This window comes from Protopterus annectens, chromosome 3.part1 (assembly GCF_019279795.1).
Source record: "Protopterus annectens isolate FY-2018-M chromosome 3.part1, PAN1.0, whole genome shotgun sequence".
In the NCBI taxonomy this organism is placed as follows: Eukaryota; Metazoa; Chordata; order Ceratodontiformes; family Protopteridae; genus Protopterus; species Protopterus annectens.
This window is the reverse complement of record NC_056732.1, coordinates 1,226,977,526-1,226,995,129: the sequence shown is the minus strand read 5'-3', so window position 1 is coordinate 1,226,995,129 and position 17,604 is coordinate 1,226,977,526. Positions and strand designations below refer to the sequence as shown.

The 17,604-nt window shown below is 38.8% G+C and overlaps 1 protein-coding gene across 1 annotated transcript in view; it reads right to left on the bottom strand.

Annotated features, from left to right (window-relative positions):
• LOC122797761 (DNA topoisomerase 1-like) overlaps positions 1 to 17,604 on the bottom strand; it is an 880,254-nt gene that overhangs the window by 612,657 nt on the left and 249,993 nt on the right. The window contains exon 5 of the mRNA XM_044066283.1: positions 7,312 to 7,370. Coding sequence (XP_043922218.1) covers positions 7,312 to 7,370 — 59 coding nt within the window. The remainder of the gene's footprint in view (positions 1 to 7,311; positions 7,371 to 17,604) is intronic.

Sequence of the window (17,604 nt, the reverse complement as noted above, 5' to 3'; positions counted from 1 at the left end):
TATCCTTACTCTCTGCCAAAAGAGGCACACTTGCAATCTTTGACTTAATAGCCTCCAAGGTGTGCTGCTGATACCTAAGCATATGAAAAAGGCAATTAGTAGACATAATAGCAAGAATGGCAGAGGTATAAACTTCTTTACCCCACCTATCTAGGTTCCTAGATTCCCGGTCAGAAAGAATAGGAGATTCTTGATAAGACTGGCCTTAACTCCTTTAGGCCCTTGAGAAATAACCTGGGTCAGCTAGTGGATTCCTAAAAAGAAACAAATGAGAATCAGGGACTCTATAGTACCTGTCAGGTTTCCTGGGAGCAGGAGGAACTGAATTTGGAGTCTAAGAATTTTCCAGAAAAACATCAACCACTTCCAACACTGGAGGAATAGCCAGAGGCTTATTCCAAGGCAAATCCAAAAACTCCCTCATACTATTCTTAGATTGGGGATAATCCTGACTTTCCCATATAAAATAATATAATACGGACAGTATTCAAAGCATCACCAAAAGAGAAATCTTCTGGAGAAGCAGAATAAATGGATTCATCTGCATCTGAATCCTCAAAAGGAGAAAATGCTAGAAGTATCAGAACTGGAATAAGACAAAGCCTCAGGACAGACATCCCTACCCCATTTTGAAGGGGGAGGCTGTGAACCCCTAATAAGAGTCAAAAGGTCATCAGCCATTTTAACCATTTGAGAATGAGGGGAACAAGAGGAAACTGGAGCCTGTTTCTTTGCAGGCTTACGACTGGAAGATTTATCTGCAAGTCTGAAGGACCCGGGAGGCCTGGCAACCACCGAAGCAGTGGCAGAGGTGGTCAGTATGAGCTTTCTGTCTGAATGAAGAACAGAGGCCTCAGACACTGGAGCCAGCTGAAGAGTCAACAGGTAGAAGGTCAGAAGACAAAATGGAAGCCGGAGGCCCGAGGGACTCTGAAATGGTCTCAACAGAGGCCTGCGGTTGAAAATCTGCGGACTGCAGGGGCTGCAAAGGCACCTCACTGGCTACCACAGGACTGACGACCAACTTATCTGAAGACTTGACCTTCTGAAGCCTGTCATGGTCATTGTCCCTACGCTTCTTAGGGATATCCGAAGCCTGAAGACCAGTGGACACCATACTGACAAACTTAGGCCACACTCCAAAATGCTTAGCTAAAAGCTTAGTCCGATGACGAATAGTACGTGGATTAAAGGAAGCACAGAGGTCACAATTAGGAATGTCGTGGTTAAGGCCTAAACAAATAATACAATAGGAATGAAAATCTCTATGGGGAATCTGCTTTCCACAGGTAAGACAATTATTAACTTTTTCTGACATTCATTAAGGCAAGAAAGAGGATCCCCAATGGGGTACTTAGCTGTAGTTGACTTCAACTTTGTAGCTGGAAACCAAAAAGGTAAACTGCTGACCGGCACTTATGCAAAAATGCTTCTGCTTCAGGCTCCATGGCAAGGAAGACTGAGGAAGTGACGTTGGCTGCCTCCTTTTGTATCAGACATCCTGATGTCCTTTACAACCGACAGCCAATGTCATATTTACTTACCTTTGGTATTCTGGCTGATCAAGGGCTACCAGGAGCCGGATAACCCATTGGTTAGGACTACAACAGTGAAACATGAACATCTGAACATTACACACAAAGGATTAAATAGAACTAGCCATGCCTTTGATGTCAAAAACAAGCATTTTGGCACATGGAACCCACCCACACCAGCTTTGTATACTACTGATGGACCACTATAAGTTAATAAAATTAGTGTCAGACCATGAAGTTCTTAAAATATAAGCTTATGTTACATGGTGGTATATCTGCTACTGTTCTGAAAGTGTATGGAGTTGTCAAGATGATTCTCCATGGGGGGAGAGCTGTGTCAGGAAGGTAACTGTAGAGCTGCATACGAGATCAATTACATAATCCTGGGTCTTGTTCTGTAACCCAGTCACATGGCTTGTGTTGCAACTGGAAACAGTAAAGATATCTCAAACAATATCAAAGGACCTCAGGTCTCACTTTTAAACCCAAAAGTTACAGCAAGTCACTGTCTTCTCTGTGTGTTAACTCCTTCTCAGAGTAGGCCTACGATATAGATCAAAAGGTTCCTTACTAAAACTCTTTGCTTAGAATATCCACTTGTGAACTGAACACAGATGACCCTTGGCCTCAAACATGATCAACCACACTGTGAAATGTGAACTTCATCTTTCAAAGATTCTTATGCTTACAGAATAAACTCCACATCTCAAATTCAGCCCATCAATTAATATCTTAAAAACTGATTGGCTGCATGGGCAGCGTTAAGTTCAAACATGGAATTCAAGGTTCACAACTAGTTCCACAATGGCCAACAGACACTGAGCTTGTTCAAACACATCTACAGTGGATATAGAAAGTGTACACACCCTTGTTAAAATGCCAGTTTTTTGTGATACAAAAAATGAGACCTCAATAAATCATTTCAAAACTTTTCCCAACTTTAATGTGACCTAAACCTGTACAACTCAATTGAAAAAAACAAATCTGTTAAAGGAGGGGAAAAAATATAAAAAATAAAAAACGTACAATAAGCTGGTTGCATAAGTGTGCACACCCTTAAACTAATACTTTGTTGAAGCACATTTTGATTTAATTACAGCATTCAGTCTTCTTGGGTACACACCTACCATCAATTAGAAAGAGACGGATTAACACCAAATAAAGTTCAGCTGTCCTAGTAAGATTTTCCTGATATTTACTCAGTTGCCTGCTACAGCCAAAAACCATGGTTCACAGAGAGCTTACAAAGCATCAAAGGAATTTCATTGTTGAAAGTTGTCAGGAGAAAGGTACAAAACATTTCCACAGCATTGGATATACCATGGAACACAGTGAAGACAGTTAAAAAGTGGAGAAAATATGGGACAACAGTGACGTTGCAAAGAACTGGACATCCCTCCAAAATTAAAGACAAGATGAAAACTGGTCAGGGAAGCTGCCATGAGATCTACAGCAACACTGAAGGAGCTGCAGGAATTTCTGGCAAGTACTGGTTGTGTACTACATGTGGCGACACACTCGTGTATTCTCCATATATCTGGACTATGGGGTAGGGTTGCAAGACGGAAGCCTTTTCTTACACAGAAAAACATCCAGGCCCAGCTAAAATTTACAAAACAATACATCAAGCCTCACAAAAGGCATATGGAAAAATGTGTTATAGTCTGATGAGACCAAGGTTGAATTTTTTGGACACAATTTCAAAATGTAAGTTTGGCGCAAAAACAACACTTCACATTACCAAATGAACACCACCCCCAAGGTGAAGCATGGTGGTGGCAGTATCATGCTTTGGGGTTGCTTTTCTTCAGCTGGAACTGGGGCTTTAGTCAAGGTGGAGAGAATTATGAACAGTTCCAAATTCCAGTCATTTCTGGCCTAAAACCTTCAGGTGTCTGCTAGAAAGCTCAAGATGAAGAGGAATTTCACCTTTCAACTCGACAATGACCCCTAGCATACATCCAAATCAACAAAAGAATGGCTTCAACAGAAGAAAATTAAAATTCTGGAATGGCCCAGTCAGAGCCCAGACCTAAACCAACATAAAATCTGTGGGGTGACCTGAAGAGGGCTGTGCACAAGAGATGCCCTCACCATCCAACACATTTGGAGTGCTTTTGCAAGGAAGAATGGGCAAATATTGCCAGGTCAAGATGTGCCATGATGACAGACTCCTATCCAAGAAGACTGGATGCTGTAATTAAATCAAAAGGTACTTCAACAAAGTATTAGTTTAAGGGTGTGCACACTTATGCAACCAGCTTATTGTATGTTTATTTTTTATAGTTTTCCCCCCCAAGAGATTTGTTTGTTTTACAATTGAATTGTACAGGTTATAGGTCACATTAAAGGTGGGAAAAGTTTTGAAATGATTTATTGTGGTCTCATTTTTTTTATATCACAAAAACCTGGCATTTTAATAGGGGTGTGTACACTTTTTATATCCACTGTACGTAATGGATAGAGATGGAGAACTGTATAGGTGGATAGGTGGCTTTGCCCCGCCCCTCCTCATTAAAGTTTGTGATCCCCTTGCCTTTTAATTATGCTCAACTGTGTTTTGCTGAAAAGTGAATTATTGATATAAACCCTAGCCACACAGACATGTCTGAAGGCATCAATTATCGCCAGCAATACCACTGAGAAATCCTATGGCTGCAAAGCTAGGACACCCTCCACAATCATCGACTAAAATTTAATGAATATGGTACTAAGGCCTAGAATAGAACAAGCCTTTCAAGTCCTTCAGAATCAAAACATGTCAGCAGAATCTTGTTTCACTGTGAAAAGTACCAGTCTCTTATTATCCTTTTAAACAGTAATCCGTGCTGCCCCAGTAGATGTGTAACAAAAGTATGGCCCCGAACATATGTCAATCCTCAGAAAGGGCTAAAAGCTATACACACATGTCTGTGTGGCTAGGGTTTATATCTCCATAGTTGCCTGGTATCATGACCAGTACCTACCACATCCAACTTACTGAAGCCATCTTCCCACAAGCAGCTCTAGATAACACAAAAATACTTCAAATTCTGAATTTGTGTGGCTAGCAATACAGAAAAACAATAACGAAATTAACAGATCCTTCAGTCTCCATGGGACTACTTTTAGGGAAGGGAATTAACTGGACCCAAGACAGAATCTCTGTAGTGTCATAACATCCCTTAACAGTAGTGATGTTTTATTTCTTTTGCAGTGCATCATCAACTAGATCTATTGTTGGCTGACAATCTCCACCTGAAAGAAGCTATCCAATACAGTCTTGTCTGAGCTGCTTCTTAACAGAGCAGTGCCTGTGTTTCACTCACCACCCTGAGCAGGGACACACCCAAGTCTGCATGCTCTAGGCACTGTGTAAGCGCAATTAAATTTACAAGTCACATAATAGCCATACCATGGGGTCGGGCAGAGTTATGGCTCCTTCTTAAACCTAGACTCTATGATAGTAAAGCATCTTTTCCAACTCATAATCCTCTAGGGAGAAAAACAGCAAAGGCAGATTAAAAACATCAGAGGAATCTAATCCTGAGGTGCAGAGAATACTATCAGACAGACATGTCTAAAAATCTAGACTTCTTGTAAAGGGGCAACATATTGTGGTATCTGGTCCCATACTGGACCAAATATTACAAACCAATCCTATCTAGGAAGGACCTTGCTGTACTCTGATAAAAGCTTGGAGAGGGATCTACTTTTTGATGCAACAGCAGTATCTAGATGCTGCAAGACTACAGTAATGGTATCTTTGATAGCAAGCACAATACAGGTATGACAAAGGCTTCTCTACTTAAAAGATACCCAATAATTTCTTGAATGAAAACTCCAACCTTTTAATTCCCCAAAATGAAAGGATCCAATCAGAAGGGTAAAACAGAAAAGTGAGTAATATAAGTTTCAGAGAAAATCACTTCTGGATCTTTTAATCCTTCCTCCTCAGCTCTAGAATGAGACAGCAAAAGTATATATTAGGCTGAGCATGTGACGAATGAGTGTCTTGCGCCTGCCCATGTGGTCCTGGACACTTGACAGGCTTATAACAGACCACATGGTTAAAACAAGCTATGTTCTTTAAAGTCACATTCTAAACTGAGAAACTTGAGGGAAAGTTCCATCAATGTCATCAGCAGGAAAGCACCTCATCATAGGCCTATCCTAACACAAAGCAGAGGACAGGTATAAATTTACACCATCACTAGTCAAGGATGGTGCACATAAGTACAGAAAATCCATCTTGGAACTTAACTAATGCTTGTTTTCAGTTTTTTTTTGTGGGGATGCCTTCTAACAGAGCACCAGCTCAAGCCTAGGAAGTGAGAGACCCTACTGAATACTTCCATTCTATAAGTAGATATATTCACCTGGAGCATCCCCTATTTGCATAATCAGGTGAACGGAATGAAATACTCACACTTAAAGCAAAACTTTACAAGTGCTCATTTCCTAAGCTAAATTTGTCAGCTGCACACATACTTTGATGCTTTAGCTTCAAGTTAGACTGGATCCTTTCCATGATTTGAATCATGAACAGGACCCTGTAAAAGTGGCAGGAAATCATTGGGGGGAGGTGCTTAGGAACCTGATACGCTTTCTTAGTGGCTTTATCCTTGTATTCTGTCTCCTATGGGCTTTTGAGGCGAGATCTATACAGGGCATTGTCAAACCCCACTTTGATGGACCACCTGCATATCCACAAAACAAACAGCACCACAATTACCTGTTCCAAAGGCTTAAACTTTGCCTGTGATATAAATAGGCCCTACTGGAGAGAGAGGTATATATCCCAGAGATGACCCTGTCTCTGGAACAGGGTCTCCCCATCCATGTGAATCAGAGTTCCTCCCTAACCCAATTCAAGAGCAACATGGACAATTGGATGGTGAACAGGAAATTCATCACTGGTTTGGCACCTATGCCTCTAATGGACACATGCAACCTTCAAAGATAGGTCATCTCCCATGCCCTAGCTTGCAAGTGCTTCATCCCCCCAAGCTCTTGCTTATGCTTATAAAGGGTGTCAGAACTAGCCAGATTTGGGATGCATGGTTAGGCTTAAAAAGGCCATTGCGGTCATTAGCCTAGTAAATAAACACGTATAAATCTAGGATACATATAACATCACAACCTGTACCAGTAAAGGGCAAGTGCATCCCTGATCACAACAGCTTTGCAGAAAAAATGCATAACCATCCAGCAGTAAAGGTAAGTACCTTTACTCAAGCTTCTCAATGTTTTTTCCTAAAGTAGTTTAATTCTAAAGTTTTTGATTTTACAATCTGTCCTTGTAGTTTTCAACACAAACATGTTTAAAAATCATACGACATACAAGTAGCTTTTGGCTATTAATGGAGAGTACAGTGTCTCTGGCACTGTGATAACTCTGTATTTACAATTTGTATGCAGAAGGATATTTTTAATGGATGTTAAGAGCATGACAGAAGTTTGAGTCTAGAACCATGCAAGCAGCCATTTCCTGGTAGAACAAAAGTAATCTGCGTAGGTTAACACTGGTTAGGTTTTACTTCCAGGTACTTAGAATCTACTGAAAAATAAGACTCTTCTACAAGGTCAAGGTGATGTACCCAACAGATGCAAACCCATCATAACATCCTCTTCTCTTTGGTGTGAACTTTTATTAAAATGCTCTCAACTGCAAATGAAGTAAATTAAGACAGCACAAACAGGCTCTACAGGATAAAATGACTCCATAAACATTACTTTGGAAGCATTTTACAATACATTTCTTACCTTTACTACAGTTAAAGACAGTATTCCTTACCCCTTCTTGAGTGTTCCATTGTTTTGCTGAATATTACTCATTTCATCCAAACTGTTGACCTGAAAGAAAGTTTCATAATGTAAGATGTGGAGTACAGAACTGCACACTACTGAAGGCATTTTAATTTTTCCTGAAAGTTAATTCACAATGTTTTCTTTTATCAGTGTTATATTGATTTTTCTCTCAATGAAATCCCACAGTGCATTGATATGAATGACAAATCTACTACATCGACAGCTCTGGATGAGTATGTCCATCTTCGGCAACAGCAAGACAAACAGTAAGGCAACTCAACATCTGAAACTTTCCCAGGCTACTAAACCCCTCCCATTAATCCAATATGCCCTACTTGTAGAATTTCCTCTCAAGACTCCCTAGACATGCTGATAAAAATAATGGTGTAGAAAAGCATACTCTGGGTACTCAAATGAGTACATTTTGGTTTCTGAGAAATTCTCAGAAAAAAATTATGGCTTAGAGAGACCAAAAGATGTATATAACTATCTAATCTAAAGTCTATGATGATGAGTACATAGCTTTTTTACAAATAAGCCCAATTCCTTGAAAAACAACTTATTTTAATTGATGGATGGAGCAACAGTTTTACTCTGTACATGGGGCAGCATTTGGAGACAAAGTTTTGATGAACATGAGCAGAGGAGGACTATACAAACCAATGAGAACAAAAAGCTTTATAGCTACATCCCTGGTAAAAAGTGGACAAATATATTAAAAATGACCGAGATGAAGTCAGCAAGAGAAGAAAGTGGGTATATATATTAATTTGGACAGATCCCTCATTCAGCTCTATTATCTGACATGTGGCTCACCCTCCTTAAACAGCAAGACAGTTCCAAACTCATTCTGAGCTGCAGTCATGGTGATATACCTTATTTACGATGGTCCCAAAGAAATCTAAATCCAGATGTGTCCAGCTTGTAGTTCCCTGCATATGTATTTGGTTAAGATCAAGTAGCTACTGCATAAGTTACACCACAGACTGCTTTGTGGAAAAATCAGAAAGGTTGCTACTAGGGCCAAATGAACTCTGCTCAGACAGCAAAGGCTTCATGCAATCAGTCAACCACTAAGATAGGCTAAATAAGTAATGTACACATGCACCAGATCCAGGTGAGCATTTTCATGCTCAGTAAATGCAAAGGTAATGTCATCAGCTATTAAGCACCTCAGAATTTAAAATTTTCCTAGTTCACTACCCCCCCCCCACACACACACGTTTTTAATGAACACAGCCTCGCAAATAATCACTTATTTCTGATAAAGCTTAAAAACAGACCTTCAGACCAAGTCATCAAAAGTAAGGGGAAGGTGGGCAGGAATTTTATTGAGGGTGCACCTTATCACCAAATCTACTCTTATGGCGAGTACATAACTTGTGTATCTAGTATTGAGCCTACCCTCATTATCTGCAGGACAGAGACCCAGTTTCATACTCTTTGGTGGTCTTTATCACAGGCAAAGAATCTCTGATCATAGTTACCTCTATGGAATACAGACCTAGAGCTTGCATACAGTTTAGTGTCTACCAATGTTACCCAGTGAAATCCAACTAGCTGCTGGAGGAATAACTTCCAAGGTTGAAAGAAGGTGTAGGAGATGGCAACTGCTTTAAGTGGAAAAGGCCACTGGTTGAGAGAGAAAAGACTAATTATACATTTCCCAGTAAGATTTAATATGGTCAGACACCTCCCAAGAGTAACCTTAGATACTTATACACTTTGAAAATACTTTGGTGTAAACTAAAATTTTCTTCTAGCCATATAGAACCTGAGATACTATGAAAATCTATGCAATGCAGTCAACATTCTCTTTTAATAATTAGGAAAAACAGTGGAAGATTAATTGAGCAGAGTCAGTGGTTACCTCTGATATGTAAGGGCTTACTGGAACTAAAACTACCTATGAGCTACCAAATATGGAAGATGTGCAGACAATGCCTGTAACTCATTATTCCAGCTAACACAATTGAAACCAAACAGAGGTTTCCAAGACAAACTCGAATCTGACATAGGACTTTGTTCCAAGAAAGGAACAATTGTACCTGCAGGGTGAGGGATAACGCCAACAGTAAACAATCTGCGGCAGTAGTAGTTCTGAAACAGTCTTATCCGGAAGGTGAAATCCTTGCAGCCTTCCCACCAACATCACAGTGGAAGCTTATCTTAGCTAAGGTTATCCAAGGTATGCCATAAACAAGCATAGTAAAATGTAGTCGACTTGCCCAGTTCTAAAACCAGCAACTCATTTGTAATACACAGTTACTATTAACCAATCCAGTTCTGTTCTCCTGCATTGTGTCCCTGTTAGTGGTGTTACCTCTCTCAATATTTCAATCATGTTTGTCAAGTCAGAGTCTGGCTACTACTGCTTTGTTTCTGTTTAAGCTACTGTAAAGACAACAGTGCAAGTTTTCCATTTTTATTTGATTTTGCTACTTTACTCATTAAAAGCACCATATTTATATTTGTTTGTTGCACTGCCAGGCTGCTTGGTGGCCTCAAAGCTGTACATATGCACAGTGACTCCCACTGGACAGTGAAAGGCACTTTAGTTCACCTGCCCCCATTCCCCAGCCACCCTGCCCTTACCATTTAAACAGTAGTAAAGCAAAACCCACTCTGGACGACTCAAAGCCTCATAATTACACATTTCAGATAAATGACACCAGTTATATTAAACACAAATTAAACCTAACAAACATCTCCCTGTGATTACAATACTGTTGCACTTAACTTAGCAACAGTTACTGCTACTTAATCGTTACAGTAAAACACTAATATAAACCAAATTGTGTCATTAACTTAAACCAAGTTGCTAATTCAATATTAATACACCATTTACAGTAACATAACCCAGCTAAATATATCTCAGTCTAATAACCTAAAAATACCCTAAAATTCTATAAAAATAAAGTGCTGCCACTTAGAGCAAAAAACAAATGTATTCTGGCACCACGATGACCAAAGACACCAGTAATTGCACATATTTATTGCATAAACTGTGCAAGGAAAAACTTTTACCTTACAAGGCTTCAAGTAAATGACTAAAAATACACGCTACAGCATTAAATACAATTAGAGCAATTAAAACCATGTGACAAAAAATCTAACATTTAAAGTGACAGTCACCTAATTTTATTTCTTAAATCTTTTAAGATTGGTTTCACTGTAAATGTTTCACTAAGCCTGTGGGGGGGGGGGGATTATGTGCTCTAAAGTGAGCTATCATTCTTTTTTCTTGTTTTTATTTCACTCAATAAATCATCCCCTCTAATATTCTCATTAATGGTTTGCAATATTAAAAACGTAAGTGTGTGTGCTATTTTCTTTAATGTGTTTATACAAGGGATTAGTATCTATAAACCCTGCATATTTCAGAGATGATCACAAATACACCCAACTTTCTATTAGTCTTTCCAGTATAGAAAAAACTGCATTTTATGCATAATGCCACGTATATAAGTTTCTTACTATTGAATGTGCCATACGTATTATCAAAATGTTTATTAATAAGACTTTTACAGGACTTGCCAGTAAACCTATAATTACAAAAGTGACAAGAATTACATTTACATGTTCCTACTTCAGTACTAATGAGCTTGACATTTTTCTTGTTGTTTGTAGCATATTTTTTAAGTTACTAGAGCATTTGTATGTAAAAGAAAGATATTCTGTCGTAATATTCTTGAAACATGGTATATGTCGGACCATAAACCAAGGTTTCTGAATTTCTTTAACTTTACTTGTATTTCTATCATATGTTAAAATATATACGAGTTTTGAATGATGCTCAGTTTCAACTTTATTTATAGTAATGTTACATCCAAGGGACACACACCTTTCTGTAGTGATATTTTCAGTTAACATTTCCTTTTCTGTGCATATTGAAGTTTTTAATACTGCAAGCTATTAATGAGAATATTAGATGGGCGATTTACTGAATGAAACAGAAAAACAAGAAAGCAGATGGATAAGCTCACTTTAGAGCACATATCCCCAGAGGGCTTAATGAAAACGTTTACATTGAAACCAGTAAGAAATAAAATTAGATGGCTGCTACTTTAAATGTTAGATTTTTCACGTCACATGGTTTTAATTGCTTTAATCGTCTTTACTCTTAACACTAACACAGTGTTTTTGTCATTTGTCTGAAGACTTGTAAGGTGAAAGTTTATAATTGAGCAGTTTATTCCTTGGCCAACGTGGTGCCAGAATACTTATGTTTTTAGCCTAAAATTCTACTTGGCTAATGTTACTGCAATCTTTCCCTTTACTGATACTTTCTGTATTGTAGAAACTGTGGTATCAACAGCAGCTTTTAACTGTAGCAGCTTAGGCATTTAACACGCAATTGTTAACAACTTTTCAAATCTATAACTACAACACTAAATCTTCGTTTAAAAAGACCATGTAAACTTTGAACATGTCCACATCTTTCAAGACCTTACATAACACACTTTGTATGTCACATTAGTGCATACTAAATAACTTACTGCTGACATTTGACAATTAAAATAATCCAATTGCACTCTAAATATCTGTTCTATTAATACAATCTTGAGTTATCAGGGTAGATGTTGCTAAGATCCCCATCTGAAGCCTCAGAGCAAACACTAACAAATGAAATGCAGTATATTAATTAAGCTGCTGCTTTTAACTGTTCTGATACTACACCCTCCCCTTCTACCTTTTAATGATCCTTTTGGTTACCTAAAAGGCCAATTTCCCCACTTGGGGAAAAGATGCATACAAATCCCATCGATGACAACCAAATGCCAAATGGAAAAGCTAAGGATTCTCAAGCTGCAGGCCTAGATATTCAAGAGTTGCCAGTGTACTCACCTAATCACAGCAGAAACAGAAATAAAGGAGGAAATGAACTGGGAGCTAGACTGAAGGTTTTTATTTTTTTACCACCAGAGGAGAAGCAGGCAAAGGACTCGTTCGATCAGAACAAGAGGATGGAAGAGTTCAGATTCCTCGACGGACAACTACAATGGCATAAAACTAGATTACCTAATTTATCTAGCTTTAACCTAAGTCCAGTACATGAAAAATTACAGAAATTGGGATTGAATTTTGTACTGGTACGCAGAGCATACTTATCTAAGACTTTGGTGGACTTTAAATTTATGTACTCAAATTAAATTTGAATTATATATTAAATACCAATGTTAGAAATTTTGTGTTTGGAAAACCTATTTATAATCCACTGTTGATGCATACCTTGAAAGCTTTTGAAACAGTCTGAGACAGAGATATTAGAACATGGTTAAATTCTAGATGCAAAAGGTCATATTTTGATTTGACAGTTATAGAAAGGAAGGCTCTTACAGAATTGACTAAGAATAAATCTGCTAGAGTTATGAAGACTGATAAAGGGGAGGTTTGGTACTAATGGATGAATTTATGTATGTGATCAATATGGAAGGTATGTTGGCGAATTAAGTTGAACATAAACCAGTAATGGTTAGTGAAATATGGATCAATTTAAAAAAGTATTCTATGAATGTTTAATGGAAGAAAATATGGATATTGAAATGTATAATTAACCCAAGGATAGGCATACTATTTGGTATATATAAAAAATTTCAGTTTACTATTTTTGAACAATGCTTGGTAGATCTCAGGGGAGGGGATTTTAAGAATTATACAGAGCAAACAAATGTTATGGCAGATTAAATTGGGAGCTGACAAGTTTCCAAGACTTAATGACATGGTTAACATCAAACTTTATTTGATGGATAAAAGGCTACATATTAGGAAATGGGATATATTTTATTTATGAATTGTATAGTTATTAGCTATATATTTAAATACGAGTAGCAATTTTTTAACTGAATGTTAATTAGGTTGATTTAATTGATGAAAGTTCTTGATTGGTTCATTTTTGTATTTAAACTTAGAGGTTTGTTAATGTTGGTATTCTGATGAAGTCTGTTTTTAGTCTGGTTTCAGACGAAAGTGCCGATTAAAGTTAAGTACGCTAAACCAGTGGTGTTCTCTCTCTTGCCATTTGGCTTTTGGTCTGTGTGACTTCTTAGCTTCTGAATGAAGAAAACCCAAAAGTAGTTTATGAAGAGAGAAGAGAAACCCACCATAGTAGTAGTAAGAACAGCACAAAGGTAATAAAGTTAGGAAAAGCAGCAAGCTCAGATGAGGTCAGAGTACATATGATAAAGTTGTTGGGTGATCTGAGGAGACCTGGTTCCTGAGGATACGCGCAACAGAATGGAGAGAGAGAGGCATATCCCAGATGTCTAGAGAATAAGCATACTAGTGCTAGTGGTTGAAGAACAAAGAGGACATTCACAATTGTGGGCAGTACATAGATATCAAACTCCTAGCACTCGGCATTAAAGTTCTGGACAGGGTGATTGATAAATGAATATGCAGAGCAGTAGAAAGTAAGATGGGTCAGGATGCAGCACAACTAACCTGATGCTGGTAGTAAGACAGATAACTTGAGAAGTAGCTAGAGATGAGAAAAACAATCTGGATATTCCTACACTTGAAGACAGCATACAACAAGAATGCTGATTTGGCTGCCCTGAGGTTCAAAGACCCAGAAACACTGCTAGAACTAATGCAGGCTATGTACAAGGACCAAATGACTCAAGTATGAACAGTATATAGTCTTACTTGAGGGGTTCCCAGTCCTAGTGGGTGTGCATCAAGGTTCAGCTCTGAGCCTGCTGATGCTCATAATAGTGATGGATCACACTAGCAAACAGGTCAGAGGGGACAGATCAACAAAGTTGCTGCATGCAGATGATGTGGCATTATAGACGGACTCTGAGCAAGAACTTCAGCAAAGGATAGGGGAATGGAATGCAAAACTGAAGGCACATAGGATGAGGCAGAGTACAGCCAAATCAGTTGTAATGGCAGCAAATCGGGGAGAACTGAGAAAGAGGGGAAATAGCAGAACAGGTCAACGGTTTCAAATATCTGGGACGGGTGATTGAGAAGGAATTGGGAATTTGGAATGAGGAAGTCAAAGCTAGAATGAGAGGGGCTGCAGCCAACTGGTCCAGAGTGTTAGGGGTAGTGTATGACAGAAGAATGCCAAAGAAGCTGAAAATTAAGGTATATAAGACAGTGATGCAACCAGTACTACTATATGGTACAGAAACCTGGGTAGTAAAGGCAGAGCAGTTGAGGAAGCTAGAGGTGATGGAGATGGGAAGCAGGATGCACACAGACAGAGGAAGAAATGAGGACCTCAGAGCACAAGCCCAAGTGGCTCCAACTGCAGAAAAGGTCAAACAGAACAAATTACGGTGGTTTGGGCAAATGTGCAGAAAAGCAGAAGACAATTTGATGAAGATTTAGGACGGACAGAGAAGGAAGGGAAGATGAAACAAGGGTATCCAGCAAAGATGTGGCTGGATTGTGTGAGAGAAGACCTCCTACAGGCAAGGAGGCACGAGTGTCAGAGAAGGTAGAAGAGTGGCATTGAATAGATAGCTGACAACACCCCAACTCTATGTAGAAAATGAGATAAAAGGGGGTTGATGACTGAATGATACTGATCTGACTAGAAAAAAATGCAGCCCTTACTTGGAAGCTGGACTACTCTTGAGTCATCTTAATTCAATACCCAGGTTGAGGAGAGTACCAATTTTTTGCACTTTACTGTGATTATCCAAGGCAAAGACTGCAGTTATCAACTAAGTATGCCATAGAACTACAGGAGCAAACTGTGGGTTCATCTACAGTGTACCAAGAAGTGTGAGGACATTCATTCAACAGCACATTCTGCTGTGTGCTACGGATATTATTTGATCAGTCACAAAAGGTATAAACATCTTAAATACTCAAATCTTAGCTGACTAGAAGTAAAGTGTATTTGGTATTCCTCAAGTGGTTACATTTTTGATGCATTACTGGTCTTCCAGTTTGATGTCCCCACCTCTGAGATGGTGGAAGAACCTGCCTCCTCATTAGACCACCTAAGTTGGGCTTAAACTTGCTTTATCCCAGTTGCTTGCCTGAAAAAAATCCTCTTTTTCCCTCCAGAGCTGGAAAAGAAGTCACAAGTAAAGGGCCCTAATTGCACAACTAGAATATGCCCTGTTCTTTCCGGACACAGCCTCAAAGAAAAAGTAATTACTAGCAGCTACTAGGATATGCCACCATCACATTAGCCCCTACACATCCACCTGTCCATCTGCATGCAGAGACAGGAATGAAGGCATGCCCATCCAACTCTGTGCTCACTGTGGCCACATTCATGTGTACATGTCTGTTAGTGTACAACTGTGTCATCTAATGGCAGTAACAAAGTACATCTGTGTCCATTATCTATACAATTATTCATTCACAAAAATCATGCATATTGGGTGTTTTATAGCTGTCTGTGTGGGCAACAGATCCTCCATTTTGTTACAGTGTTCTCCCTTGTTAATTTTTTAGACAGTATCTTAATTTTGCTGAAGTGTTTTCCCTGTGACTTTCCACTGTTTCCCACTTCCACTTTTAATCTTACATTAAAGTATGATTTTATCTACTTTTTTAGTCACAGTTTAAACTTGCTGAGAGCAACAGAGGTCATTCAGTGACAAAAACAATTTGTTTTGAGTCCTGAGAGGTGGTGATTGCTTGGAATTCTTACTGCTTTCTTACTAGTTCTTTAACATTCCCCCTCACTAACAGTGGGTTGTGGTGCTTCATGCAGCACAATGCTGTATTTAACAAAGAATTTTTCATGTTCATATTCTCTTATTTAAGAAAATGCAGTTGTGTAAGTAAATTTACTGTAAAAATACACATTCCAATAGATCATCGTTGCAGTAACCTAATCAGTAAGGGTTATACTCTGCTGGATATGTTCACCAGCCGGCTTTCAAAGCTTCAAGGCACTCTACACATCTGAACCACTGTGGCTCTTGAAGAACTGAATAAAATTAGTGGTTAGGGCTCCAAAAGCTTTGGGTATTTCTTGCATCAAGAAGGGAAGCATTAGCCCTAAAAGGTAATCAAAAAAGGAAAGCATACATAAATATAAAAAAAGTACATACAGCCACACCCTGGCAATAAACCTAAACCAGAACAAGGGGGATGGAGGAAGGGGACAGCTATAGCAACAGTTATCTATTAAATCTACAGTCATAGGTTTGCTTATACAACTGTTCAAAATTATATCATTATGTGGGTAGATTACCAAATCTTAGGATTAGATTGGGGCCTATCCAAATATGTTCTGGACCTAGAAAAGGAATCTAGTTTCTATTGTTTTGTGAAAGTATGTACAGAGCACCAAGTTGCTGCCTCTGTAACTCGAGTTAGCCTCTTTCCAAAAAGCCTCAGAAGTTAAAGCCCTGATAGAATGATTCCTGATCCTGGCCTAGAAGTGATTCATTATGGTGAGAATAGCAGAAATAGCATAAGACAACCATTTAGAAGCTGATAATGGTTGCCTGTCTTCTTATTGTCAATTAGGAACCAAATAATAGATCAGCCTTCCTGAAGGATTTTGTTCTGTCCAAGTAGTATCCGAGATTTTCTCTCTCTCTTGCTCTTAGTTTCTTGAATGAGTAGAGAGAGATTAATAGGTTGACTTGAGGTAAACTCGATAACCACATTATTTTCAAAATAACCCTGTCCTTATGGAAATCGGTGTAGGAATGATTCACCATAAGAGCTTGCAGCTCAGATACCCTTCTTGCAGAAGTCAAAGCAGTAAGCAAGAATTTTCCAATTAAAGAACCGCAAAATCAGCCTGACAAGCTGGTTCAAAAGAAGTGTTACTTTTTCAAGAACAAAGTTAAAATCCCATGAAGGAGCCATCTGTTTTCAAAGAGGATAATTATGTAACATTTCTTTCAAAAAGTGCCTGACGTAAGACAAGAAAGGGGTATTTAATAGCAGACAAGCAGAAAAGGGATGAAAGATAAATCTTTGTAGAAGAGAAAGGAAGGCCAGAAGATAATTACTCCCACACACATTCTAGAACCAGAAGTATCCAGGCCTAAAGAGGATCCTGGTTGGCAACAACTAGATAAGTTTCCTCCAACACATATACAAATTCCTAGGAGCATTTGTTTAGCCTCCTTTAGTACCTGCTGTAAATCTCAAAAAAAGTGCCTATATAATTGGCTATACATTTGGTGTCAATCCAGGGGAGCCCAGAATGGGTCATGGGATGAGATGCTTGACAACCATTCCTGCTTTGCCAAAGACAGTTTGCACCTTTTATTATAAGGCTTTTGCATATGGACAAAAGCTTTTGCAGCTTCCACTGTACCTTTTTTAGGTATGGTCTGGTTGA